Here is a 26635-nt window from a genome sequence, read left to right as displayed (position 1 = left end):
AGCCTACACCAGTTAGGGTTGGATACTGAATCTAGAAAGAGCATCATTCTAGCACCAGCTTTACCTCATGGAAACATGCCACACTCTCTATGACTTTCCATGGCGATTTCTGTCAGCAGTGCCCAACCTGCGACCTCAACCGGCCGACTCCCAGCCTCCAGCCGGCAGGGCCAGCTGCTTTCCTCCAGCAGGGCTCCAGCTGGCCAGAAGCACCGTCCCGGCACTGGGGACCCCCGATCCTGGCTCCCCCTCACCGGGCGGGCAGAGCCGGTGGTACCGAGTGGCGGCACCTCTGCTGCCGGGGCTGGGGGAACCAGGGTCACGTTGCCATCACCGGAGGAGGATTTGTGCAGCTGATGGTGGAGCAGATGGGGACTTGTCACCGTGACACTGTAGGACAGACGTGCTGCAAGCCCAAAAGCCCAGAGCCCCTCGGTTGGGGGCTGGAGCTGGGCTGTGGGCATGCAGCCCTCCCCAGCACCATGGTGAACATGTCTTGCAGGAAGGTTGGGCACTGCCGATACACACGGGAAAGAGCAATGGGATGTGAGGGGCAGTGACCTCCCCCCAACCCCCAGTTACTGGAAAAACAGAATGAAATACAAAGATTTTCTCTAGGGAATGAAGGCTAACCAAAAGCTCCCTGTTTTTTTCCTGACTGTTGATATTCAAGTCTATAACCGTGGAAGTCAGCCCACTTTATGCTCTTACATTAATCAAAACTTCATGCGAAAAATTATTGAGGAAAACTCAGATCAACTTTATGTTTACCATAGCCCTCTGGAAGGAGAGAAAAAGAAAAAGAGAAAGAGAAAAACAGCCTGATTTTTGATTCTGGAAATAAGTCATCTATCCCATTTAATTAGTGATATACCTCCTGCTTCTATAAACAAATTCTCCTGCAAATAAATCTAGTCAAATGTCTCCAAATGTTATAGATATAAAAGAAAATGCCATTACTATACCTTCAGCATAGCTGCATGTAAAGAGATCTCAGAGCGATGGTTTGCATGCTACACAGTCATGCCTTGCATGTTTAAAGCACTGCAAATAGTAGCCTACATTCTCTAGTTTCTCTTCTCCTGCTACACATGATAATCATATGATTAATTTTGGTGGCTTTCTGCATTGTTTCAGTCAGCTACATTCAAAAAGCTATTTGAGGTCTTTGTAAATACCAACTGTAGGTTATATACACAACAGAAGTACATTGTTTATTCAGGGAACCAGTGGTACGTTACACTGTATAACATGACTCCAAAAATATGGGCCAAATTAATCCTAGATGGGGCTTCAATGACTCCAGTGGCCACGCATGAGGGATGAATTTAGCCCACTATCTTCCAGAAACTAAATCCTCAAGCTCAGTTCTTTGCCTCGAGACTGCACAATCCCATGACTTCAAATAAATTAAACAAAATAAGTACTTGACCTCCCTTGAACCATGCAATAAATACAGAAAGAAATAGAAGAGATTTGTACCAGTGACATTGATGGGGATAATGCAAGAAGAAATCACTTGGGCATCTTGTTTCATTTTCTCCTCTGGAGTTGGGAGAGGTAGTGCTTTACTCCAATTGGTTTGCTTATCCAGTGTAGAAGGGATATTATGTATTGGATTTTTCGGCCTCTGCCCTAACATGACATCTGTATCTTCGTCCTCTGGTGGATGGGACTGCAAATGAATACATTCAAAATCAGTGTCTCCCACTCAGGCACGCGGGGCTAATTTGAAACAAAGCAGACACACAGATCAGAAATCAATTACAGGGATGCAAGGAGGAACCATTCTAGCTAAGTCACACGGCACAAGCTGTTCTCCAGTGGAGAAAAAACATCCTGCTCATAGGAGAAAAGTACCTCAACATACTGGAAACAAGTCAGCATATTCACAGTGACATTCACAGGACATCTCCTCCGTCAGAAGGGGCACATCCTGCATTCGTGGGTAGCCCGTGCAAGCATGCCCTCAATTACCATCAGTGTTAGACATGTGGGCCCTCGTTTGCATCCGCAACCTTTTGCACACCCGAGTCCACTGGTTACTAGTGAGGACTGGCCCCATATGACCATTCATTTAAGGACAAGCATCAGAAGGCCCAGAGTTTTAAAGAAGACCCCTCTGTACTTCAGAAATCCATTTGCATTTCATTTGTACAAACTGGGACCATGAGCAGACCGAAGTTACAGCCTCCCAGCAGCTATGTGGTGGGAAGCAGCAGACGTTAACAGTGCTGGGGCGGGGGGACAGCGGCCAAAGAGAAGAGTAGCCACCACCAGAAGAAATTCAGAGGGTTATTTAGAAACCATGCACATTTTTACAGCATGCTACGAGAAGCGCTAGATACGAAAGATAAAGAAACGGAGTGAAAAGTAAACTGCGTGGAAGAAACACAGATGGTATGTTTTCTTTTGGAAGAAATAAAAAATCCCTCAACAACACCCTGTCTTGCACAACCACTATAATTTCATGTAGTAAAAGAGAAATAAGTGCGTTTTCATGTGGTGCTGGCTACCAACTCAGGTTTGGGGGGTCTCTTTGTTTGCGAAAAAAAGTTTCTGTTTCATTTGGAAGGGGCAGAGGGGAGAAACACTTACCTTTTTCTGCCTAATTTCCCTCTCCTTTTCCATTAATACATTCTTCTATAGCTGTGACAACTCTTCGACCAGCCCAGGCTGTCCATCTGCCTCTCGGTTTTAAAAACGAAGTGCAATCCCTTTGAGGCTGGCTTTCTCTTCGGTCCTGAATTCCCAGCTGCTTAACTACCAGCCTTCCCCCTCATGCCTGCTGTTTACACTTCATTCGCCAGTTTTAGTTTCGGTAGCAAACACGGCAAAGATAAAATATTGCTCTGCGGCTCCTTGGCAGGGCGTTGAGCCGGCGGGTGTTGGACACGGCAGGATCATGCCTGGGCTGCCATTGTACTTCTGCCACTCCTCCGCCCAGGCTCCTCACAAATCCCGGGGGAATTAGCCGTCTCAGGCTTGCCAAACAGCACTTACGCCTCAGCCCCAAAAGCATTTAAGATCTTAACTCAGCAGCTACTATTTAAAGTGTTGGAGGGCGCTTACTTACCTCGCCAGCGTCACCTCCCGCAGCACCCCCAGACCTGAGACAACGCACGCGTCCTCCTCCTCCCGCCCGCAGAAAACCCCCTTTTCCCACGTAGGATTTCAGTCAAACATCGCAGCCTTCTTTCTGCCTGCGGCTTTTGTGCCGATCCCCGGCAGACGTGAACAGCTCATACAAACTTCAGGCACAAAAGACTTTGTTTCCTAGGTAACTCTCCCCCCCTCAAAAAAAGTTTGATGCATGCATGCAAAAAAACCCAAGCCCCTGCACACACGCACACGCGCGCGCACACACACACACACACACACACACACACACAGATGGAGGCTGCATTTGTTGCCGATTCCTCCCCTGGATGACAATGGAGCGTTGGACAAAGCAGGCGAAGTCACCCTGGCTGCCAGAGCTCCTCCTCTCCCAACAGTGGCATCACCAAATGGCCAGAGGATAAATACCCACTGTCGCGCTGGCATTGCCTGAACAGTTTCTTACCATTTAGGAAAAAAAGAAGAAAAGGGGCAGTTTGGCAAAAACATTGCAAGAGAATGAAATGCAACCGCTAACGCTATTGAGTCTGTCCCAGTTCAGGCCTTTCAAAGGAGGTGATAGGAGGAGGTGGCCTCGTGGCCACGAGCTCCTGAAACTCACTCGAGGTGAAGAATGAAAGAGGGGGAAAAGAAAAAAGTCATTAGTGTGTCTTACTGACATGAGAAAAACAGAAAAGGCTCCTTTTAGCACAGGAAAGTTAGCAAGTGAAAAGCAAGCAAGAGGAAGGGTTAGGATCTGGAAGGGAGAAGAGGTGAGACGGGGCTGTTAGTTGAGGATTGCTTGTTTTTCCAGTACCTTTCTACTCCAGGGGGTCATGTGGCAACACTCAATTGGGGAGGGCGAACGGGTGCTGTTAAACTATAAATGTGAAATGTAAAAAAAAAAAAAAAAAGAAAAAGAAAAATTAAAATTAAAACCATACACAAAATGTTTCTGGCAAAAGCACATCATTTTTATCTGGATAAACTAGCATCAGAGACAAAACAAACTGAGATTTGGGGTTGTTCCCCACAACAAACTACTTCTCTACAAAATGCACCTCAAGCAACCGTGCCCACAGGGTGGTTTGGACCCCTGTGAAGTCTGCTGATTTTGGTTACTGAGATTAGACAAAACTGTACTGAAATTGGTTCATCCTCCTTGTATGGAAATGCTTAAATCGTCCATAGAATACCTTGTATTGATTTGGTAACTCAAAATGTGTACTGCCTGGAGCTGAAGCGGCACAAGGTATGTTTCCAACCACATTATAAACAGTCTATTTTATAATATAAGGGAATTTTTTTGCATGAGGTATTTAAGCAATGGATATCCTGAGGTGATTTATCAAATACATTGATTGCTAAGGTTTTCTGATGTTAGCATTAGATCTCTCTAAGCTTGTGATTACTGTGCCAGGGTGACATTGGCCAATTGGCTTCTTGTCACTTTTTATAATGCTTGAAGGGACAAACAGCGATGCCACAACGTCCTGGGTCTTGGTGAACCCCTGCACCTCTGAAATCTTCTTCTGGCAGAAACTCTGGTTTGTTTCTTGCAATATCCTGTTTTCAAAACCAAGGAGTGAAGGATGACTTCTTTTGAAATAGGATATAAAACAAAAAAGAAGATAAAGAAAACAGGTCTGTTGATCACACTGGAAAGCTCTAGCATGTGTTTCTTGGTGGGGTTTATTATCTCCCCCTGCATTAGTTAGCAGACCTGCCAAATAATCCTATGAATGCTTTTCTTCCCAATCATTATCAACACTGCTATGACGGATGAACCACAAACCTCATTTTGAAAGACTACATTATATGGTCTCATCTCAAAACAAAAGCTGTGGTGAGTCTTAAAAGGCCTAATCCTCCATCTTGTCCTACTCTCTTCCTAGATATGCAACACCTCCTGCTTTGCCCTAGTCCCATGTGCAGGACTAAAACCACGGGAAGCATCCAAATGAGCTGCCCATCAGCCTTACAGGAGAGGAGAGTGGGGAAATCGAAAGAGGATTGTTCCCAGTTAACATTTTCAGCAGGTTGGTTTCTACCCAGGTCAGTGCAAAACCAGTTCTCCCAAGCTGGGAAAAATCATTATCACAGGAGAAACACCTCTATTCATGCAACAAAAGCTGTGGAGATACTGAATACATCAACCAGTTCAGTCTACTCTTCAGATACCCAAGGATGATTTCACCCTTGGTCCTCCGGCTGAGTTTCCAGTCACCTGCTCTGAGCAGACTGACTGCAGTTAACGGATCAGGGTTTGAACTTCCCCATGGAAGGTGTCAGAGGATCTCTGGGGATGGTCACGACAAGGGGAGATAAATGCTGCTGAGGTGACAAGAGTTCAGGACATAAAAATCTTTGCAATGAAGAGGTAGGACAAAAACGGAGGTGACCGCCAAAATGTCAGCTCCTGCTGTCGCAGTGGTGCTCCTGAGAGAGCCGGTGCCACTGCCACCTCGCCAAGGGGTCCCAAGGTCCCCTAGTGCCCGGTCCCGTGCGGTGCCCACTGCTGGGCAGCCAAGGCATGCTGGCAAGTAGCAGCAGCCTCAACATTTCGAGACTTCCATGCTGGGGGAGGGAGAGAGCTGCCGCTCTTCAAATGTTCTCATTCACTCAGAAGACCAGAACATCTCTAAATGTCCTGAGTAAACACGTAATTAAGCAAGAAATTATTATTATATATCCAAAGCTGTTCTGGTCTGATGGGCAAATCTGCAGTTAGGCAGTTTTCAAAGTGAATTTCTTTTGTGTGGGTGTGCTTGGCAAACAGCAACAGTGATAATCAATCTGTTAAATACAAAGCCAGAATACTTTAAACAGGCATTTTTCTTTAATGGGCTAAGATTGCTTTGAAACCAAACTGGTGCGTAATTGCTTGAATAGGGATTTATTCTGCAGTCACTGACAAATGTGAGCATCTTTATTTTCTGAGCTATCCCATCAACTTCAGTTGCAGAGGTGCCATTGTGCTCGTGAAACTGCTTCGCAGTAAAAATCTTGGTTGCATATGCACATGATCTGATTTCTCAGTGCTCTGCGTCTCTTCGATGTGAAAGTCTTCGTTTCTGTGCACTACAGCAGAAAGAAGTCCTATTTCCAAGTCTGAACTAGTCAACAAAGCTTCCCCTACAGTGAAAGAGACAGCGGCATTGCCGCAGAGCAATTCAGCTCACCTTTCTTCAGCACCTAACTCGGGGCAAGATGAAGCACCCCTGAACACTCCCCACCGATTTTAGGAAGACCTTAGAGTTACTTGCAGGTACGTAAGTCAAGATACACGATTCACCCTTTTAGCGAATGAAAATCTTAAACCCCATCAGTGCAGTGATAAAGGAGCAATTTAGCAGCCGACAAACTTGCCAGCTTGCCAATTTACGGGCCTGCCCCATTTATTGTCCTAAAGCTGGTATCCAGAGGAGGAGATGAATGGGCCAAACCAGGACAGAAATACCGCTTCAGCCCCTCTGCTGTTTTCCATCCCCCAAAGCTGTGACATGCCACTATTGTTCAGGATCTTCAAGATATAAGGGAAGACTAGTGCAAGAAGCATTGTTTACGTTAAATCATGTACCTAGCCTGCCTAACGTATAGTGATAGCAGTACAGGACACAGAGGGATTTCAAAGTTAGTGCACAGGGCGTCTTGAACACAGTGCAGTGGTGAGGGGGAAACATAAACCCAAGTATAAAGAACTAATTTTTCTTCAGATAGTTAAAGATGTCTTGAGAATACTAAAGCCTCATCAAGAGCATTTCTCCTCAACATGTCGGTGAAGTCTAGGCACGGCTGAGCTGGTTCCTCCCCCCTCGGCTGTGTTTGACCGCGTAGGCAAGGTGTTACCTCACAGGGCGTCTCGGTGGCCGAGGCACAACCCACAGCAGCACGGGGCCGGTGCTGGCAGTGCCGACACAGCCTTGGCGAGGGGAAGAGGCAGCTAGCAGCACAGTGCTGTCTCCAGAGGATTATTTTTGACTCCTGCTGCCTAAAAGCCGCAGCTAATAAAAAGCATGAGGGATCGATATTATTTCTGACTGCAGGCTTCTACAGCACCGACTAGGGGAAATTTCCTTCCCAGGACGGCTTGATGAATAGAGTGGGTGATATTCACCCGAGCAAAGCATTAGCATGCGTTTGTAAGCTTCACGTATGGTTCATTTCCAGCAGCGAACAGAACATATGCAGGATGCATTCACCCCCCGTGAGCACAGAAATATGTACTTATTAACAGTACATCCTGACTTCACGTTTGAAAGCAAACATTCACGTACCAGAAAGGTAAGATGTAGAATAAGTGTGAACTGGTGTTTAATCCTACATTCACGTGAGTTGAGTACTGACTCCTTCTGTGGCCCTGGGTGAAACCTCCTTACCTCCCTTTCTCTGCCTTTAAAATGGAGAGCCTGCTGCTTCATTAACTCACAGGAGTTCAGGAAAATGGTATTGATTTAAATGTTGGAAAAATTAAAGGTCTGGTAAAAGGAGAAGAAATACTAATAAAAGGTTAGCAGCTTTCCAGTGTTTTCAGAGCACAGTTGACTACTTAATTAGAAATTAACGTTCGTACCTGTATAGCAGCTTTCTTACACAGTCAACTGATGCTGAAAACAACAGGAATATTTCTGACTGTGCTGTTTCTGCTGCAAAACACAGCCCTGCTCACCTGCCTGCTCCCACTGTTTATATTTCCATATGTTTCACTCTCCGCCAGTTTTTGTTTTATCTGCTTGTGGGTGTTTTCTTTTCTTTTGGAGTATCACAAATGTGATCTGTTAAAGTACTGACAATCCTTTAGCTATTAATGTACTCCTCCAATGTTTTGACAAGGTGAGGACAAAAATGAGATGTGTTTTCTGACAGAAGTCATACCACACACAGCATTCCAGCAGACAAAGGTACAAAATAATAATCCCATGATACAGGGTAGTAGGTATCACACTTACTGCACAAATAGTGCTCTACAAGTACACTTGAATGAATAACATCAGGTAGGTTTTACTTTTAACAGCTATAGGCAGGATTTGCACACAGAAAGTGCACAGCCCAACTCATGCCCAGCCCTCAACTCGGTTATTTTTTACTGAGGCTTCGTATGGCTTCAGCACAAAACTGTGTGAAAGTGAGTGCATTCAGCTGTGTTTCCCTTTGCTGTACACAGCAGGCTAAGGCAGACCACAGGGAATGTTTTTGAAATGGCAGGGAGATGGAATAAATTACCTGATGCATGATTTTCTCTTCACGTTTGTTCTAGCTAAGGTCTCAGGGAGAGGCAAAGCCTGACTGGAAAACAACCTCCTGCTTCTTGTCTCTTAGATTTCTGCTCAGATTGTGAGTATAAACAAACCGACACTGAACTTGGTGCAACTGTGAGTGTGAATTTCCAAATGTTATGAGTTCCTTGCTCCATCTCCCTTGTTTTATTATAACAGCTGTGTCACGAGCGGTTTGAGAAAGTGTGGTCCCGTGACATTCTGAACTTGAGCACTGAGATTTCAGAGCCTGGCTGGGTGGGCCTGGGGAAACCAGCGAAAGAAAAAATGCAGAGAAAATGAAAGAGAAGGCTGAAATGCAGTTGGAATGACACAGCATCTTCACACTCAGTGACTGGCCTCAGCAGTGCTACAGGCAGGGTTGTCATGGGAACATGTGTAAGGAATATTTCCCTCATTTTCCCAAGTCCATATCTTCCTCGTACTCTCCTCAGATTATTTTTTTTTCCATTGGCAAAAATGCCTGAATGAATGATACTGATAAATGTGTTTGGTTGTATAGTTCTTCTGTGTAGAAAGAGACTAAGTATGATAGAGTTTTTCAGCTCTAAAAATGAATGACTGGGGTGGATAGGAAAACAAAATCATGTCTGCACAACCAGGAGAGGCATGGAGACAGGGAGTGGAAAAGCAGTGCTCACTGCTTCTCACAGTCTAAGAACTGGAAGGGATGTGATGAAATTATGAGGCATCAAGTTTGAAACGAATAAAAGATACATTTTCATACAGATTGTTAAATTCATTGTCACAGGATGCTGTTAAGGCCACAGGTGTAAATTTGCTAAAAAAATGGATTAAACAAGTCTCAACATCAATGCAGACAGATTCCTTGGTGGCTGTTATTCTGTGCTTGATCTCTGGATCAAGAGCTCTGTAACCAATTTCTAGATGAAACTGGAAGGATAAATCATGGAACAATAAATGGCATAAACCCTGCCCTGTTCTTATACTCTTTCCTGAAGGATCTCCATCTGACCTTTGGGTGAAGTGGACCTTTCATCACACACATGAAGGTAATTCCTGTAACAAGAGTAGATTATAAAGCTAACTCCAAACTTGTGTTGTCTGGGACACAAAAAATCGTATGTCATTTCTAGTTCTCTACTTCTTCTCCATGACAAAGTCATTTTGTGATGGAACAGTCCAAAACATCCCTCCAGACCCATTTTCACTGGCATTAGTTGCTTCAGACTTCTTTTGGTCTTTCTTGGAATGTGTGTGACTTTGGCATCTTCCTGTAAAGACAGTCATGCTTAAAAGTGAATCTTCATCTGTTGTGGATTTTCTCTAGCTTTACTATACAATATCCAAGATCTCTGGAAAAGCTCATAGCCACCTGATCAGCAGCAATAAAACAGCAGCCGAAAGGTACAAATGTGGAAGCCCTGTCTGGCCTCAGACAGAAATGACCTGTTTTTCAGCAGCTTTCAGTAGTGATAGTTCTTCACGGTTCTCGCAGTGGTAATGTGAACATTTCTCAAAACCCAGCCACTTATTTTAGTGCCTTAATGCATGTATTTGGTTTGCAAAAGTCAGATCCTATAACTTTAAAAATTTTCGCAGCTTCTCATTGACTCCTTTCCCAATTTATAAAAACCAATCCCTTTGCTAATTCATAAGAAACACAGAAAGGGGCTTTTATTGTTGCTTAGTATTGCTTTCACCCATACCTTTCCAATGCATCAGCAAAGTGGAATACAGAACAGACTGCTATGCCATGAATAAAAATTCTTGTAGGATTTAACGTATTTAGTTCATTGACAAATAGATGATACAATTGACTGAAACTGGATATCAAACACTACCAACAGCCTCTGAAGGAGATAAGCATTTACAGATGTCAAAAAGCTTATGCCTAAAAGAGCAAGCTAGCCAATAACAGCATCCTCAACTTTCTCATGTAATGATATCATTAAGTCATGAAGGCTGGCACAATATCAATTAGTTATTCATTGTTGCATTGTCTCATAAAAATATCCGATTAACCTTCTGCCAGACAGAGCATTGATGTGCAGCTTCATCTTGCCTTATTCTCTCTTCTTACAGTTGCCCCACGAACAAAGAGTTCTCTTGGAAATGGGTCAAGGCATTCTGAAGTACTCTGGCCTTGAAGTATTTGCAATTACCAAAGCAGAACTTTGCCAGATGCCTTGAAATCGATAGGACGACAACCTCCAAGCAGCTCTTGTTTGCTCCTCCTTAGCAAAACACTGAACCTAGTCAGCTTCCAAAAAAAGGCCCGATATGGGTGGGCACAAAGCTTAATATTTTCCCTCTTGAAAAGAAAAAGGTAGACTTGCAGATAAAGCCAAGACATCTGCATGCAGCATGACTTAATTTTGCCAACCTCTACAGGACTCAGAGGTTTGCTCACTATTTATTATTTTTTTGTGTTCCACAGATGGAAGTAATGTCTAAAATGCAGTGGTTGTTTTCCGAACACAGCAAAGATTCAGGCCTTTCACCACTGAGTATGCAATTTCAAAAGACATGCCTCACTCCCCATCTGAGACTAACTGAGAGAGCTTTATGTTCAATATACTGTGCAAACTATTATCTGCAACTAGTTCTGATTCATAACGTGGGGTCATCTCTCCTTTACCTTTCGATGACCCTACAACAGCACTAGCTTTGATGATGATTTATAAAGCAGAAGCAGGTAAGCCTGTTTCTCCTTTATGTCTTCCTACTCTTTTCTATGCTGTCCCTTCACATCAAGATATCTTCTTTCAAGATATCTGGTTGAATCATAAGGTCTGCAAATTTAACCAGTTCAAAGCCTGCATTGGTGGTGATGCTTTCCTCAAAATTATCCAGATAAGCAGCCAAAAAGCCTGAATAGTTAAACTAATCAAAACCTTATCTTGCATTGCTCAAATGAGGAACAAAACTCTTGCTACAGACTGGCTTAGCTGATGTTTTGGTCACAGAATCACAGAATGTTCGGGGTTGGAAGGGACCTCTGTGGGTTATCTAGTCCAACCCCCCTGCCAAAGCAGGGTCACCTACAGCAGGCTGCGCAGGACCTTGTCCAGACGGGTCTTGAATATCTACAGAGAAGGAGAATCCACAACCTCCTTGGGCAGCCTGTTCCAGTGCTCCGTCACCCTCAGAGGGAAGAAGTTCTTCCTCATGTTCAGAAGGAACTTCCTCTGCTTCAGTTTGTGCCCATTGCCCCTTGTCCTGTCACTGGGCACCACTGAAAAGAGTCTGGCCCCATCCTCCTGACACCTACCCTTAAGATATTTGTAGGCATTTATAAGGTCCCCTCTCAGCCTTCTCTTCTTCAGGCTGAACAAGCCCAGCTCCCTCAGCCTCTCCTCGTAGAAGAGATGTTCCAGTCCCCTCACCATCCTCGTAGCCCTCCTCTGGACTCTCTCCAGTAGCTTCTCATCTTTGTTGAACTGGGGAGCCCAGAACTGGACACAGGACTCCAGATGGGGTCTCACTAGGGCAGTGTAGAGGGGAAGGAGAACCTCCCTCGACCTGCTGGCCACACTCCTCCTAATGCATCCCAGGATGCCATCGGCCTTCCTGGCAACCAGGGCACACTGCTGGCTCATGGTTAATCTGTCGTCCATCAGGACACCCAGGTCCCTCTCCACAGAGCTGCACTCCAGCAGGTCCGCCCCAAGCCTGTACTGGTGCAATGGGTTCTTCCTCCCCAGGTGCAGGACCCTGCACTTGCCCTTGTTGAACATCATCAGGTTCCTCTCTGCCCAGCTTTCCAGCCTGTCGAGGTCACGCTGAATGGCAGCACAGACTTCTGGTGTATCTACCACTCCTCCCAGTTTTGTGTCATCAGCAAACTTGCTGAGGGTACATTCTAACTCTTCATCCAGGTCACTGAAGAAGTTAAACAAGACTGGTCACTGGACAGGTGCTTTACACTCTGACTCCTTTACCATTATACTATTTTCGTATGGTGAATATAATAGATTCAGATGAATGTAGTTGGATTTTTAAGCTAAGTAGGTGATGATTCAGTTGCTACACATTTAGAATGTTCTCATGTGTGTAGCATCTCTGCAGGTGCCAATGTCCCTGTACCTGCCAATGCAGGACAGATCTATCCCTGCACTAAGGACTGGCATTAGACATCTGCATCACTTAAAAGTCAAGTCCAGGTCTGACCTGTGGAGTTTAAACTGGTTTGAGGAATGCAATGGCTGTTAGCGCAGGGCAGAATGTAGCTACTATGGCACTTTCATGGGTCAAACACACTGAGCCACAGAGGTACCGATGTCCTGCTGAAACCAGAAGGAATTATGAACCCAGTCAGACTTAAACTTGTGGATCTGGTGCATTTCCTTTAATGATGATAAATACCGTATTGTCAACACTAATTTGATTTCAGATTAGTGCGGCAGTGGCAAGTCAGCACAGACATACAGAACCAGATCTTCAGCTGGAGTTCGTACTTGGCTGGCTGCAAGGACACGTGTGAGACATGAAGCATCTGAAAAAACTGCATGGAGGCGGACACTGCAGAACAGGACCATTGCCCATACACATGTGGAAACTGTAGTTCCTTGTAGCTGGAGAAGGGCTGCTGAGCCTATCTGCACCCACGTGAACCTCAAGCCCTTGAGTTCTTGGCTCCTGGCAATGTGAATGCCAGGGCTGAAATTACAGCACTTACTGAAATTACAGGAGGGTCCTGGAAGTGCTACCTAAAGCAGGAGCAGAGAACGTGAAGGTCCATGGAGGAGTGCATGAATGAGTGCGCATGTGCACTGGCCACGTGTGGAAATAAGAGGTTCCTCAATGGAAATGTCCACCCTGGGGCTGGCTGCTGGAAGCTGCCGCCTGAGTGATGCTGATCAGTCTGTAAGGCCAGCTGTGTTGTACCTGCACAGACCTGGGGGGGGGGGGGGGAGCACTTGTGAGGCACTGCCACGCTCAGGTCCCACAGCGCTAATAACGTGTTCGTGTGTGATAGCTGGAGTGAAAGACTTACTGGTAGGAAGTGCCGGTCCTTTATCGCTTGCCTCTTTTGCTTGCAGATTGCAGGGAAGGAAGGAAAGGGGGGAGCCACCACAGCGATGGGGCCGTGGACTTTTTGCTCTCTGTTATCACCTCGGCTTCGATGTTCTGTTTTGGAGGAGAAAACAGACACGAGTCTTTCAGAATGTTAAAGACATATAAATGTCTTTATTAACAGCACAACAGAGACACGAACAGGAAGTGGACTCCAAAGATGAAGGCCCTTCTCTTCCCCATTGACCGGTACCTATGATCCCTGCTGCAAATGAAGGGGACAAGCAGTTCTGGGACATCCAAGCCTCTGGAAGAGCAACGCTCATACGACATACCCCAGTGCGTGTGCTGAAGCTGAATTCTCCCCTGATGGGATTTATACCCTTTATCCCAAGTGACAAAGAAGGTACCTTCTAGGTGCTTGGGACCTGAGGCCTGATTCCCAATGGGAACATGCAGGTCCTGCTGCCTTGAAACATCGAGATGTGATAATGCCTGCCCTCTACCCATATAGAAGACACCCCTCTGAGGGGAAAGAAGGAAACATACCCCCAATAGGATTTCCCCTGGCTGCCTGGCAGCACCAGGTCCTGAGCATTGGCTTGATATCATGAAGGTTGTCGCAGCGGTAGCTCTGTGTCCTGGTGTGGAGATCATCCTGGAAAAGTCAAGATCTCTCCATCCCAGGCCCAGAAGAGTCCTCCTTCTGCCATGGGCTTTCAGTCATCTTCCAGCATCAGTCCCAAGTCTCTGAAACCTTCCATGTGAATGGGGGAAAGCTCACGGACTTCCCGTTTCTAATTTAGGTGACAGTCAGATAATTGTTGTTTACACGGAGTGCTGCTGGAAGGGTATGATGGATTCACCTGATGCACATAGCTACAGTTCAGTCAATGTTTGCTGCTAGCATAGCTGTTTTCTGATCTAACGTTTAGTTTTAATTACTCTGGTTAAATAGATAAAGAGATAATGAAATTCTGATAGAAGAAATAGGTGAGACACAATAAACAAGCTTAGGGTAAATTTCCACTTATAATTTCACTCTAATATACGCAGTTATTTGGAAAATAAAATAAACCAGCACATGCCAAGCTGCCTGCTGAACCTGCACAGCTGCCGTTAAACGCGGAGGACGGGAAGTTGCCAAAACTGAGTTTTGTAACTTTAAAATGCTGAGGCATTTTCTGACAGCTGCCTTCCCATGCTGCTGTCAGGATTTCTCCTCCCCACAAGATGGCAGGCAGAGATCAGCCTGGACCAGGGACAATTGCAAAGCAGAGCCGCTGAGAACCGAAAAGCCAACGCTACTGTGACTGCAATTCGGCTGTGTCTCTCTTTGCAGTGCTCTGGAGACGTACTGCACCCACAGTGTGTGCCTGAGCTGAAATCTATGGAGAGGTTCCAATGCAGTAATTCAATGGAACATTTTATGCAGCTAACAGATGCTCTGCTGACCCGAGTAATCCATTATTGTTATAACCTGATAGCAATAATAAATGAACGAGGCAATGATAGCTGTTGGTGCAAAATACTTCCAACTCAGGAGGCTGTTGCTGGACATTTTAACAGTGACCTGCATGGATTTTCTTCTTCCTTATGGCACAGAAGAAAGACAGGCTTGGTTGCCCACTTTTATGTGCTTCCCAGTAAGAACCTTGCCTTGGTTAGGTTTCCAGTGAAAACTGACCTTTACCCATCTTTTGCCAACAGTGTGCCGCTGTAGGACCATCCAGACCTTTGCACCGAGTAAATTCCCTGTATGACAGGGATCCAGGAGCCTGGTTATGACCTTGGTTGCTCCCACTTCCTCCCTGTGTCGCATGATTCAGTTTTGATGCTACAGGTCTCCAGTTTGTTAGGAGATGTCAGGAGATGTTCCCTAGCCTGGAGAGGGGACACTCGCCCGACTCTTCCAAGCTGTCTGGGGTTATCACCTGGCTTTCAGCTGCCACCCTTGAAGGACACAGGTCTCCTCCAGTATGGTGACTGGGAACCCCATGCGGAGAGCTCAGTTTCTGTGAAGACTCTGTAATACTACTGGGCTCCAGTTTCATCTCTTGGGAAGTTAAATCTTATCTGTCCTGGAGCTGAGGCATTGTTTAACATCTGTTTAGTGGAGGGAGGCAAGACAGCCTTGTTGAAACACTCAGTGCCTCCATCTTTCGGAGGTCAGTGCGCGGATTTGTCACACAATTCAGACATATCCACTTTAATAGAAAAACATAGAAACAAAGAATGTAAAGAAGGGAAGTAAAAAGTCCTTTTTAGTTCTACTCAAGTGATTATAAACAAGCTGAAGAGGGCACAAGCCTTTTGTGCTGCTAGAATTACACCTTCAGCTTTATTTCTCAGCCTGAATACCTAAGTCTCAGGGGAGACCAGTGCCCACAGCCCTGTGCCTGAGCACCCCACTGCTGCCCGGAGAGGACTGTGGCGAGGTGTTATGTGTGTGCAGCCGGAGCTGGAGTGTGCATTAGCACCTACCTCTGCGCAAAGCTCGCAGGTGCTGCTTGGCGTGGTGGTGCAGCTCCTCCACACAAGGTGGTCTGGTGGTGGGGAGGAAGATGTTTCTTTGCTGATGCCAAGGTGCTCGGTAATAGACACTCAGTTTGCTCTCTGCGTCCAGGTTGGAGACAGCTGTAGGATAAAACCAGAGCACAAGGTAAGACTCCTAGCCTTTCTTACATCAACCTAGCTGAAAAGCAAAGGCTCTCGCTTGGAACAGCAGTGCCAAGAATGAGCACTGGGGATGTTACAGCACCTCTCCTGCCACTAAATAACCACAGCCATTATGTTCTCCATGTTGCCATACTGCATCATTCCACTTAGTATTTAGACGATGCCCTTTTGTCAGATCGCAAGGGGCTCTATGGAGGCAAGCAGGTGCAATGATGCTATATTGGTGTTAAATATATGGACTAAAGAGATAAGCATTTTAGAGACAGCAAAATGAAAACACAAAGAAGCTACGCAACCTTCCCACAGTGACATTCTGAGCAACAGCAGAGGGAGGAATGGGTCTCCCATTTGCCCATTCTCCTGCCAATATGCTCTTTCACTTCATCATGTTACGCACGACTAATTTCTGACACAGGTTGCTAGCTCGTTGCTTTCCAGCGTGTAACGACGGAGATTAACTGCCCGTCCTGCTGAACGACTTTAACTGTCACCTATCAAAAGATGTTCTTCCCTTAATAGAAAGGGATTTCTGAGGGACAAGGAAGACGTCAATTTCTCAGAAGAAAGAGAAGAGAATTCCCAGAAGTCTTCCTCTGAATGTTACATGAACCAAGTCCACTAAAGGTTTGAGAGAATTTCTCAGGAGTGCCGGGTCTCAGGGAAGATGTGCCCAACCTCAGCGTACACAGTAGTCAGCTTTGCAAGGGCCAGAGCAGGAGAGGGGGGCCACAGGGGATGCAGCAGAGCAGCCTTGCCCACCTGTGCCCAGCCCCTCATGTAACACAGCAGAGCACGTGGCACGTCCTCAGTTCTAGCATTGGCCTTGCTCCTTCTTCTACACCCATTGGTACAAACGGTCATCTCCTCTCATAATACCAAGGAGCTGCTGCAGCTGTTTTGCTTACGCAGGCAGAGCAGCAAAGGTGGTGTGGTGCCTCATGGGGTTCCCGTCCCAGCAAGGAACCAAACAGCGAGCGTGCTTCAGATTGGTCCCCCCACTGGCCATGTGCTCTTCTCCTTTGCCCTCATCTCTCTTGAGCAGGGTAGTAAACCCTGGCACTGTTCTCCCTCCCACCTCCCCTCTCTGGCAGGAGAACCGGGAGGACCTGCCATGAGCAGAGTAGAGGTGGCTTCAACCTCAACAGTCTCATGCAACGCTGATGACCAGAGTCTTCTTACATGGAGAACATTACCAGGGACTTGTAACTTTGTGTTAGTAACCCAGCCTGTGTGCCAGCCCCCTGCTTCAGCCTCCATCTTGCCCACAGAGGTGATGGGTATTTTGCGCCTGGACCGTCCTCTCATACTGTTTTTACCAGTCCAGTTAAGCTTCCACAAGAGAAGGAGAAGGGACATGCCACTGTTGTGGGCACAACCAAGGGGGCGGCCAAGCCAGAGAAAGGTGTTGGTGGCAGGGCATCCACAGCAGTATGTTGTCTCCAGCCAAGGAACTAGCATGGTTTGGGGCTTCCATGTACTTCCTGTGATTTTGCACTCTCCGACCTGCAGGAGCAGTTGCCCTTTCTTGAGGGGAGTCAGTGCAACGTGCCAGAGAGCTGCTTTCTGGTGGAGATGCTCTGCTCTTTCTAGTTTTGTTGCTTTCTTTAATGCAAAACAACATGCATTTGGGCTAAAGGCATACCACTGCATTGTATGGAGAAAGGAACCAGGAAAATACAATAGGAGAAGAAGAAGGAGGGAGCAAACACAAGGGGAGAAACCCAGGAACCACGCTGCCACCTGCAGGATGCTGACAAACTTATTGGTTTCTTTGATAAGAAAGAAACCCAGTTCAGAAAACTTTGTGGGTGATGGAAGTGGCAGTATAAGACAGTGATAGACTTGCTGAAGTTCAGGTTCTCAGAGCTTCAGCACCACCAAAGGGAACCCAAATGCTGTGTCCAGTAGGCAGCCTTGCTTTGCTTCTCAGTGGATTTTTGCAAGTGGAGTTTCACTCAGTTTACGGTATGTTTGCAGTGCTGCTCCATGCAGCTGGCCATGGTGTCACTGCAAGGAACGGCTCCAGGGTGAGAAAAAAATGATGGATAGTGGGGGGCTTTGTAGGATGAATGATGGCAACCTGTAGGTGTTTGTTTGTTCATCATGACTATTCGCTAATTAAATTATTGTCATTGTAATAACATAAGGTTGCCAAGTTGCAAGCAGAGCTTTTGATGGCTTGTCTGTCTGTCACCACTGCAGTAGGTGAATATATTACTACTGTGACCTGATTTTTGTATTTCCTTTACTCCTTGAGGTAAGGAAATGCTAAGTCTATTTTACAGACAAGATGCCGAGAATGAAAGCAACTTGCCCCGATCCTGTTCTGAGCCACACGGCCTCCTTGGGAAGCTCATCTCAGGACAAAAATTTACAAGTGATAGTAATGATAGCGCACCCATTCTTTATATTGCTGAGGATATGTGATATTCATGATCACAAATTGTACCCTGGAGGCTAATAAAACAGCAGGCACAAGCAGTTCCCGCCTACTTCCAGCAAAAAACTGTCTAGACTGCAGCTCTAGTAAGCTGCGACATTGCTCAGTAAGTGAGTAGAAAGTTTTACCTACTTATGAAATGTTCAGACGTTTCATTAGACTAGAATAGATTTTGCTGTAAAATTTAACTTGTAGAAAGCTCTTCTGGCTTTGGCAGCATTTTTTTACAAATAAGAAGAGTAGGAGCTGGGTTAATATACTATGCATGAGACTTAAAAGTGAAACCAAGCTAATACAATTCCGCTACTTGCTGTTGTAGACACAGATTGCTGTTCACAGATAAAATAGCACAACCCCTCTTAGCCATCCAGCAAGACTCCCTTACCCGGCAAACCTGGCAGAGCTGTGCACAGTAGTGTACCAGAAGAAAAATATAGCACAAATAGATTGCTTATCTTCAAATGGTATGGCACTAAGAAGCTTACAGTACCCTGTGCCGTGGCCCCAGCCAGCACACATCCGTACCTTCTCGCCTTTCCCTGCAGGAGCTCTGTTGGCCATGTCAGGGAATATGCCCCACTGACACCAAGAAAGCAGAAATGTTGCACAATACGCACTGAACTGAACAGTCCTTTAAAATACTCAAAAGCTGGAGTGGATTTTCTAGGCAGTCCAGAATAGAAACTAAAAGACCTGGCAAAAAAGCATGAGGGGATGGATGATCTCAGCCTGCGGTGGGGGAGAAGCTCAGAGGGAGGGAGAAGCACTGGGTAGGATAGAGGACAATGCTGGCCCAAGGACAAATAAGTATAAAACCGCCACGAATGAAATTAGGCTGGATGTTTGAAGAACAGCATCCCAACCTCAGAGCAGCAAAGCAAACCTCCTGGAAAAGGGGAAAGGGAGGGAAGAAGCTCACTGGTAAATGAGTGAGCCTGCACCGTTTCTGAAGGGGATTACCAGACGTGATTGCCTGCCAAAAGAAGGACCCACTTCCACCTCATTCCTTGCACATTGTCCTTTGCATGTGTCCTTCCACATCCTTTGCACATTGCCTGTGCTCCTGCGATGGCATCTCGCCTGGCCCCTGCTCTTTGGGCATGGGCCCCTGGGAGCTGGGCACCATTGCTGGGAGCTGAAGCCAGAGGATGCAACCTCAGGAGTAGACTGTGAGCTTTCAGGACCACTGAATGTCTGATTTTCTGGTCAGGGTTGAGCCTCCTACCTGCACCAAAATGAAAAAGCCAAAGACCACTGGACTGAGATTTAGAAGACCTGTTCAGTGAAAGCTTTGCCATATACTTCTGCTAAGAGCCCGGGTTAAAGATTAACACTCCCTACGCCTCCTTTCTCTAAAATGAGGATAAGATATCTCTTTCAGCCAGCACTTCCTTTCACTTGGTGTTTTACACTGGAGGCTGTTTTTACAATGCCGAGCCTGCGCACGGCTGTAGCCCCTCAGCATCATCATAATACGCGTAATAAATAAAGCAATACAGAAACCATAAAGCCACAGTCCTTAAATTATTAACAGCTGGACACCAAAGTAAATGAGAAGAAAAGCCTGTATAGATATAGGAAATGCTGCATTTCAGGCATCAGATATAGATTGTTAATATATTTTTAGTATGCGCTTTGATCAATTTAAAATGTACAAGTGAATCATATAAACTATCATGTTCATTTCATTCTCGAGTTAAAGTAATTGGTTTTTTGTCTTGTGGGATGACAAAACAACAAGAGACCATTTAAATGGATTCTCCATTACATTCTGTGGATCCATTAACGTTGGCTGGTTTCCTGACAACCAATGTCAAGCAGACATACACTAATGGCTGTTCTCATGAGAAGATTTTTGAAGGTTTCCAAATAGCTGTTTTGTCGAGGTTGATCATATTTATCATTTATAGACTCTTCTCGTCTTCACATCCTCTCATTCACTCTCCCTCCCTCCTTTAGCAAAGCAGAAGAAGGATCCTGCTGTAGCAGAGCTGGATGTGGATGCTTGAAGCCTGTGCGGCTTTAGTGCACTCAGGCGTGGTTGTTCTAATAATAACATCACAAAGGCCAAGCAAGAAGGATTTCTGCTCTATTTATTTGATAGATCCAGGGGTTTCCCCCCCCCAACTCTGTCTGCTTCTCTAGACGCTTGCCTCCCCCAGCCCCAGCTCCTTCTGTTTCTCAACTTTCTGTTATTTCTTTCTGTATTATAGTTGCCATTAGGTGTCAGTGAGGAAAAAAGAAAATCTCCTATGCTTCCTGGTTCAAAGAGAAAACACGATTTGGCGTGAGGTGCAAAAAAGTGTGGAGCCTGGAGGGGATTTGCATGGCGAGCAAGGAAAGTGCCTGCGTGCTAAGGGACAGAGCCCAGAGCTGTCACGCCCTGAACTCCTGCACAACCAAGGCCAAAACAATGGCCGCCAAATCCCGATTAAAGTATCCGGATTCCAAAAGACAAAAACCACAATTAAAATGGATCATACTAGCAAATAAGCCTATTCCAGAGCCCAGTTGCTCTTATGAGAGGCTCTAGTGATGCAGGCACTTTCTGGGAGGCGAGGAGCTGGAGGCTGCGCACCCACCATGCACCCACCGCTCCTCCCTGCCGCGCTGCAGGGGTGCGGGATGGCTGCTGTGGCCAGCAGCATCATGCCAGGAGCCGCCTGGGAAGCCCTACTCCTCCAGCGTTAAGATGGTTGACCTGTCATTTTAGCAAATGCCATTTTTTCTAGACATTTCAGGTAAAAATGGTGACTTCTTTCTCGTGGAATTCAATGTAATAGGAAAGCTATATGCTCACAGAGCTTTGCACAAATAAGCCTACGCCAGCAGCAGCAGCAGGGTTCAACCTGATCAAGCTCTTCCACACCTACTGCCCAGGTCAGCAGTGAGTTACTGCCTGTTAAGTTTGTGTGCAAAACATCACAAGAAAATTAATTCTGAGGAAGACCAGATGATCTGAAAGACTAGGCAGTCTGGCAACACATCCAACTTCATCATGCATTTTAGTGCATAAATGTTTCATTGAGGCAAGTGCTGAGTCTGATGTGAGTTTTATTTATAGCCCTGAATGTCTCGAATGTGTGCTTCCCCCAAGTACTCGTGTCTCCGCTGTAACACCCAGGGGCTTTAAGCCTACAAGGCTGGTAAAAATCCACAGTGGCTTCTCGCCTGTACACGTCCCACATTTTCTGCAATGCATCAGCAAGCTCAGTGCTTTCAAAGCAGCTCCCTCTGCAGCTGCCGCTTCACTGTGGTGACACGCTGGGTACTGGGGCTTACCCAGCGGGGACACAGGAGCTCAGAGCCCCTCGGAGGTGGGACAATTGCTCTGCTTTTTACAACTGTGCTTCCTCCCAACTATGCGTGCACCCAGACGTTTCCCCCCGTCTTGACCTATTTGCCAATGGCAAACCCCACCAACTGGAACTGCAAATAGCTATTTGGATCAGCTACCTTCCTGTCTCACCTTTATTACGGACTGAAAAACGCCCATGCAAAGGGAGCGTGTTGGCGGGGCTGCTGTTCCTTGCAAATAAGGCAACTGGCTCTTCAGCAGTGCAGTCACCTCACTGAACAAAGGCGACCTCACCATAACTTCAGCGACTATACCTACAAGCATGGGCATGCACACAACTGCCTTCACACCTCTAGATAAAAAATTTCAAGTGACTGGAGCCAGAAACTCTCACATACCCCGATGCCCTTGGGAACCCGGTTCACCCTGGCGGGGGCAGGATGCCACACTCTTTCCCCATCAAGGGGAAGCGATAATTTCTGTCCATGTCAGTGTCAGAGCAATGCCTGACAGTGATGGCTTTCTCTTCTGAAGTTCTTTTGCTGTGGGGGAGAACATCAGACAATGGGAATGGGACAGGTGCTCTGGCCCCTCAGCGCTGCGGGAGATGCCGAGGACCCTGCACTTCCCCATTGTCCTCTCCCCTGGCAGGCTGGTGTGCATTCCAGCTCTCCCAGGAGATGTGAGATCTGAGGCAGGTCCTACCTCGGCCTTGACAGGGATTTCTAAGCAGGCTTCCCACATAAAGCAAGCGATGCTCAACTCTCAGTGAAATAGTAAACTGCATGCCAAAACCCCTCTCTCCTTTTCCCCGCTGCTCCCATGCGTCTTTGGGATTTGTTCAGGATCTGGATGGGATTCCCCTATCCTTGGTCACATCTTTTTTTCCTGCTTTCCTGGTGCACTCTGACATTCGTGATGAGTGTGCACTGTTCAGTGCAGACATTTCCCTTTCAGTCCTCACAGCACCCATTCTCACAGGGCTGTGGGTGACTGATGCCCCATTTTGGGTCATCTGCTCCTTGGTTACTTCTCTCTGGGAGCCCATGCTGGAAAACATGGTTTGTAATGGGTCTGCACATCATTATTTCTTATTATTGCTATTGTCAGGGCAGAAATCAAATGATTTTTGAGGGTTTTTTTTTCCTGCGCAACCTGAGTCCAGGATGGATGTGAGAAGCAAGCCCTAGCGGCATGGGCCCTGAGACATGGCTCGGGCGACCAGTCTGGACCTGAAGCCTAGATCACCACGTCTGCCCTGCCACTGGCACTCACTGCATGCAAATCAAAGCCAGCATGACTGCATCTACACGGGCTGCAGCTGCCCTCTGGACAAACAGGAGGGGAGGCATGACAAAACAAGTTTTTAGCTATGTGTGGGCAACAACATGTTCTGCTCTCATGGATGGACAATTTAGCAAATTCTTCAAACACAAGCAAAAGGCAGAAACCTCATGGGCAGCAGAAACTGTTGAGAAAGACCATGATGCTTTATGCTTCTTGTATGTTTTTATGTCTTGCCAATACAGTGAAACTTCTCACGTTTTAACCACGGTTTCTTAGTGCATCCCTGTGACATTTTTCTGCCTCCCATTATGCCACACATGGAAATAACAGATATTCAGGAGAAAAATGGATAAGTGGACAAAACCCCATTTGTATTTGGTGTTCAGTTATCTGAAAGATTAACATACTGGAAAGATATGATTTGGATGTCATTTCCATGTGCAAATCCTTGAATTTTGCATTCACCTGGTATTCAGTTAACTGGCACAACAGACATGATTCAAGAGGGCTGGGAAGTGTGCAGTGCTTATACAAGTAAGAAGATTAGGCTGTTAAGCAATACGCACTTATGTGAAGAGTACCACACACTAATCCCATTCTTGGCTTTGCTGCTTTCAGTCACTGCTGGTGGTGTTTGAACCTATTTTTAACTGCATTTCCTAACTGACAAATCAGTTGCGGCGGCCAGAATGGGACTTGGTATTTCAAAACATTTCAAAGCTGTCACTGCAGGATAGACAATAACCTCTCAGAAATACACAGTATTTTATATGTTGGAGTGTTCGTTCCTGTGAATTTCCTCTAGTGAGCGATTCCTTCCTCTCCTTTTATTCCTGTTCTCCAGTCTATGTTTTACATGGCCTCCAAGAGTGGCTGGGAGAGAAACAGCTTCATGCTCTCAGTTTTGAAATAGCGACAAACGTAGTCACGGACAGCAGGTTGCTGTTGGAGGGTTTCATTAATGGAGTTGCCCTTTTCACCCATGAAAGGTGAAAGACATTTTTATTTTAGGTGTACACGTCAATTATACATATCAATGAATATGTGCAATTGTGCGTACACCTCCACTCCATCACTCCCAGCTCTGCAGCAAAGATATCCCCCTTGGTGCACATCTCTTCTAATGCATGGTGGCAGAAAGCACTGGAGGGAGTGCAACATACTTATCTATTAATAAACATCTGAAATGTTCAATAATGTATGTGTAGCCGTGGTGTTTCTATGGTCCTTGTTCAGTCAGAGATAGCAGGAAGTCCATCAGGGAAAGCAAGTTAGTAAGCAAAAAAGGAACCCACCAGTAAGGTCAGGCTTTATTCCCAGGACGGCTGAAGACATATGATAGACAAACGTTTTCCCAGTCGTGTATGTGTATCCATAAAATTAAACATTTAATCCAGTTCTACAGCTTCAGAGACCACAGCCCAGCTGGGAAGTGACTTGTGCCCCACCTAAGTGAGGGGAAGTGATACCAAAGCAGCATTGGTGTTGCCTGCAGGGCAATGGTAATGAATGCAGACAGCACGTGAGTCCTGCCTGGCAAGCTTAAGGTTGCCGTTAGGTCAGCTGTTCTGCAGGATGAGTCCATCTTCACTTCAGTTTGCTACCATGCCCCGTAAGAAAACAAAAAGCTAACTAGCCAGGAAAATAGTGAAGGCATAAACAGTGCCAAATTAAAAACGAAACCCCCAAACCTAACTAGTTTAAGGTTACTGGACCTAATGGGAAGGATGGCTTGTTATAGTAGGGATGATATAACATCACACATCTGCACACATATATGTGTGTTTGTGTACGGATGTACCGGAGCATGTAACTGAAATCAATGTCTCAAGAGAGCCCTTTCAATCCTACATGCTTAATTAGTTGAAAGCACTTCTTTCAATCATCTGACACACTTTCAGTGCTTGTCAACACAGATTTCTTCCCATGTTGACCCTTCACATTTCTCCCACTCCTGATACACAGCAAGACAGAGTCTCTTATCTCTGGCAGTGTAGTGTGTGGTCTCTATAAAACACTTCCTAAATACAGTTTTAGACATCCTTTGCAATTCCCTCACACTGCTCTGCTATTTTCCTCCCATAGTGACTCAGCCCAAATCACTGCTAAGCTTGCCCGAGTTGCTCTAGCAGGTCACCATAGTACTCTCCCTTTTATCAGACAGAAGTGTGCAGTTCATTCACTGTGATGTTGCTCTCAGATCAGTCATGCTGATTTCACATGCCAGCACTCAGGAACAAGGCTTTACAAAATTCATTTACTATCCCATCTGCCTTGGTTAATGCTTACCTTCACGACCTTGTGAAAAAAACACCCTCACATTCCCCAGCCTATAGACATTTTTTTGACAGGTCAAACAGTGTTTTGGCAGTGGTTTTAATGTATCTTGTCTACTCTTTTACTCAAAACATTCAATTCCCCCACATATTTCTATCTGAATGTTTATACCTGAAGTCATAATTTTCCAGTAACAGCCTTTTGAGTCTATGCTGAGGATCAAGAAGAGCAGAGGCTTGCACATTGGAGCACCTGTTTTCACATCAGCATCCATGATAAAAACGTCCCGTCCACGTCTGTGAACATGCAGCCCAGCTGTAAAGCACTGGGAGCCTTGAAAAAGCACACTGGGAAGTGACACTCGACACAGAATATGCTGTGTTTGGCATGTTGGAAGATAAGATTCAGATGACTTATTCCAAGTACAGCAAACGTATTTCTGCTTTCCTTGAAATCTTCATAAACTACAACCTTCCATCAAAGCACTAAGAGTTAGTCTCCATCAATCTCCGTGCCTTCTCCGGTCGGCTCTCAGAAGTGGCATTTAGCATCAGTGATGCCAGCAGTGCTGTGATACACGCACCTCTCTCTGGGATGGTAGATTGAGGGCACCAACTATTTTACGCAGGGCATCAGAAGGCCATCAGCGGGTGACAGCGTTTTGTTTACTACTGACCTACCCTTCATTCAAGATGATAACCTGTAAGAAAAAAAGCCCTATAGCCCCACCGCTTAATCTTGTTAGTCCCTGATGTGGCTCCCCACAGGTAATGATGAAGTCACTGTGTTGGAAGGGCAACGCATATGCTATAGCGCAAAAACACTACGAAATGTGAAGAGCAAACCCAAACCAAGGACACAGCTTACATTTTGTATCTAGTATAAAAGTGCTGGGGGTGTTTTTCTGTGAATGACTTTCCTCACTGGCATGAGTTTGACCCTCTCACCTTCAGCAAACTGCACGGGGAAGCCAGTATCTGAGGTCAGAGGCTGCTCCCAAGTGAAAAATGAGACTGAAGACTTTACACAGAAAATGAACAAGCAGGGCCCTTCTTCCCTTCCATGGGCACCGCATGTAGACTGAGCAATCAAACCCCCAAAAGTCAGGAACAACAAGCCATGTGTTGAGAGTAGCGACGGTGCCTCATATTTCACACTTCTTCCTCATCAGTCTTTTTTGGCATGCTTGGCTAGATGCCCTGAACGCCGCTTCACTGCAAGTTGAGGTAAGCAGCAACAGTTTCTTCCAATTACATTTAGTAAACACTACACTAGTATTGCTACACTTGTTCCTTTGAA

General features: G+C 45.9%; 1 protein-coding gene across 1 annotated transcript in view; it reads right to left on the bottom strand.

Annotated features, from left to right (window-relative positions):
* Positions 1-26635, bottom strand: part of NHS (NHS actin remodeling regulator) — a 268886-nt gene that overhangs the window by 9441 nt on the left and 232810 nt on the right. The window contains exons 2-5 of the mRNA XM_075429003.1: positions 15840-15992; positions 13336-13469; positions 3917-3979; positions 1483-1675 (exon numbers count right to left, since the gene is read on the bottom strand). Of these exons, the coding sequence (XP_075285118.1) occupies positions 1483-1675; positions 3917-3979; positions 13336-13469; positions 15840-15992 (543 nt within the window). The remainder of the gene's footprint in view (positions 1-1482; positions 1676-3916; positions 3980-13335; positions 13470-15839; positions 15993-26635) is intronic.

Source organism: Opisthocomus hoazin, chromosome 1 (assembly GCF_030867145.1).
Source record: "Opisthocomus hoazin isolate bOpiHoa1 chromosome 1, bOpiHoa1.hap1, whole genome shotgun sequence".
In the NCBI taxonomy this organism is placed as follows: Eukaryota; Metazoa; Chordata; class Aves; order Opisthocomiformes; family Opisthocomidae; genus Opisthocomus; species Opisthocomus hoazin.
Note: the sequence above shows the minus strand (reverse complement) of the source record. Positions and strands in the feature narration are given on the sequence as shown.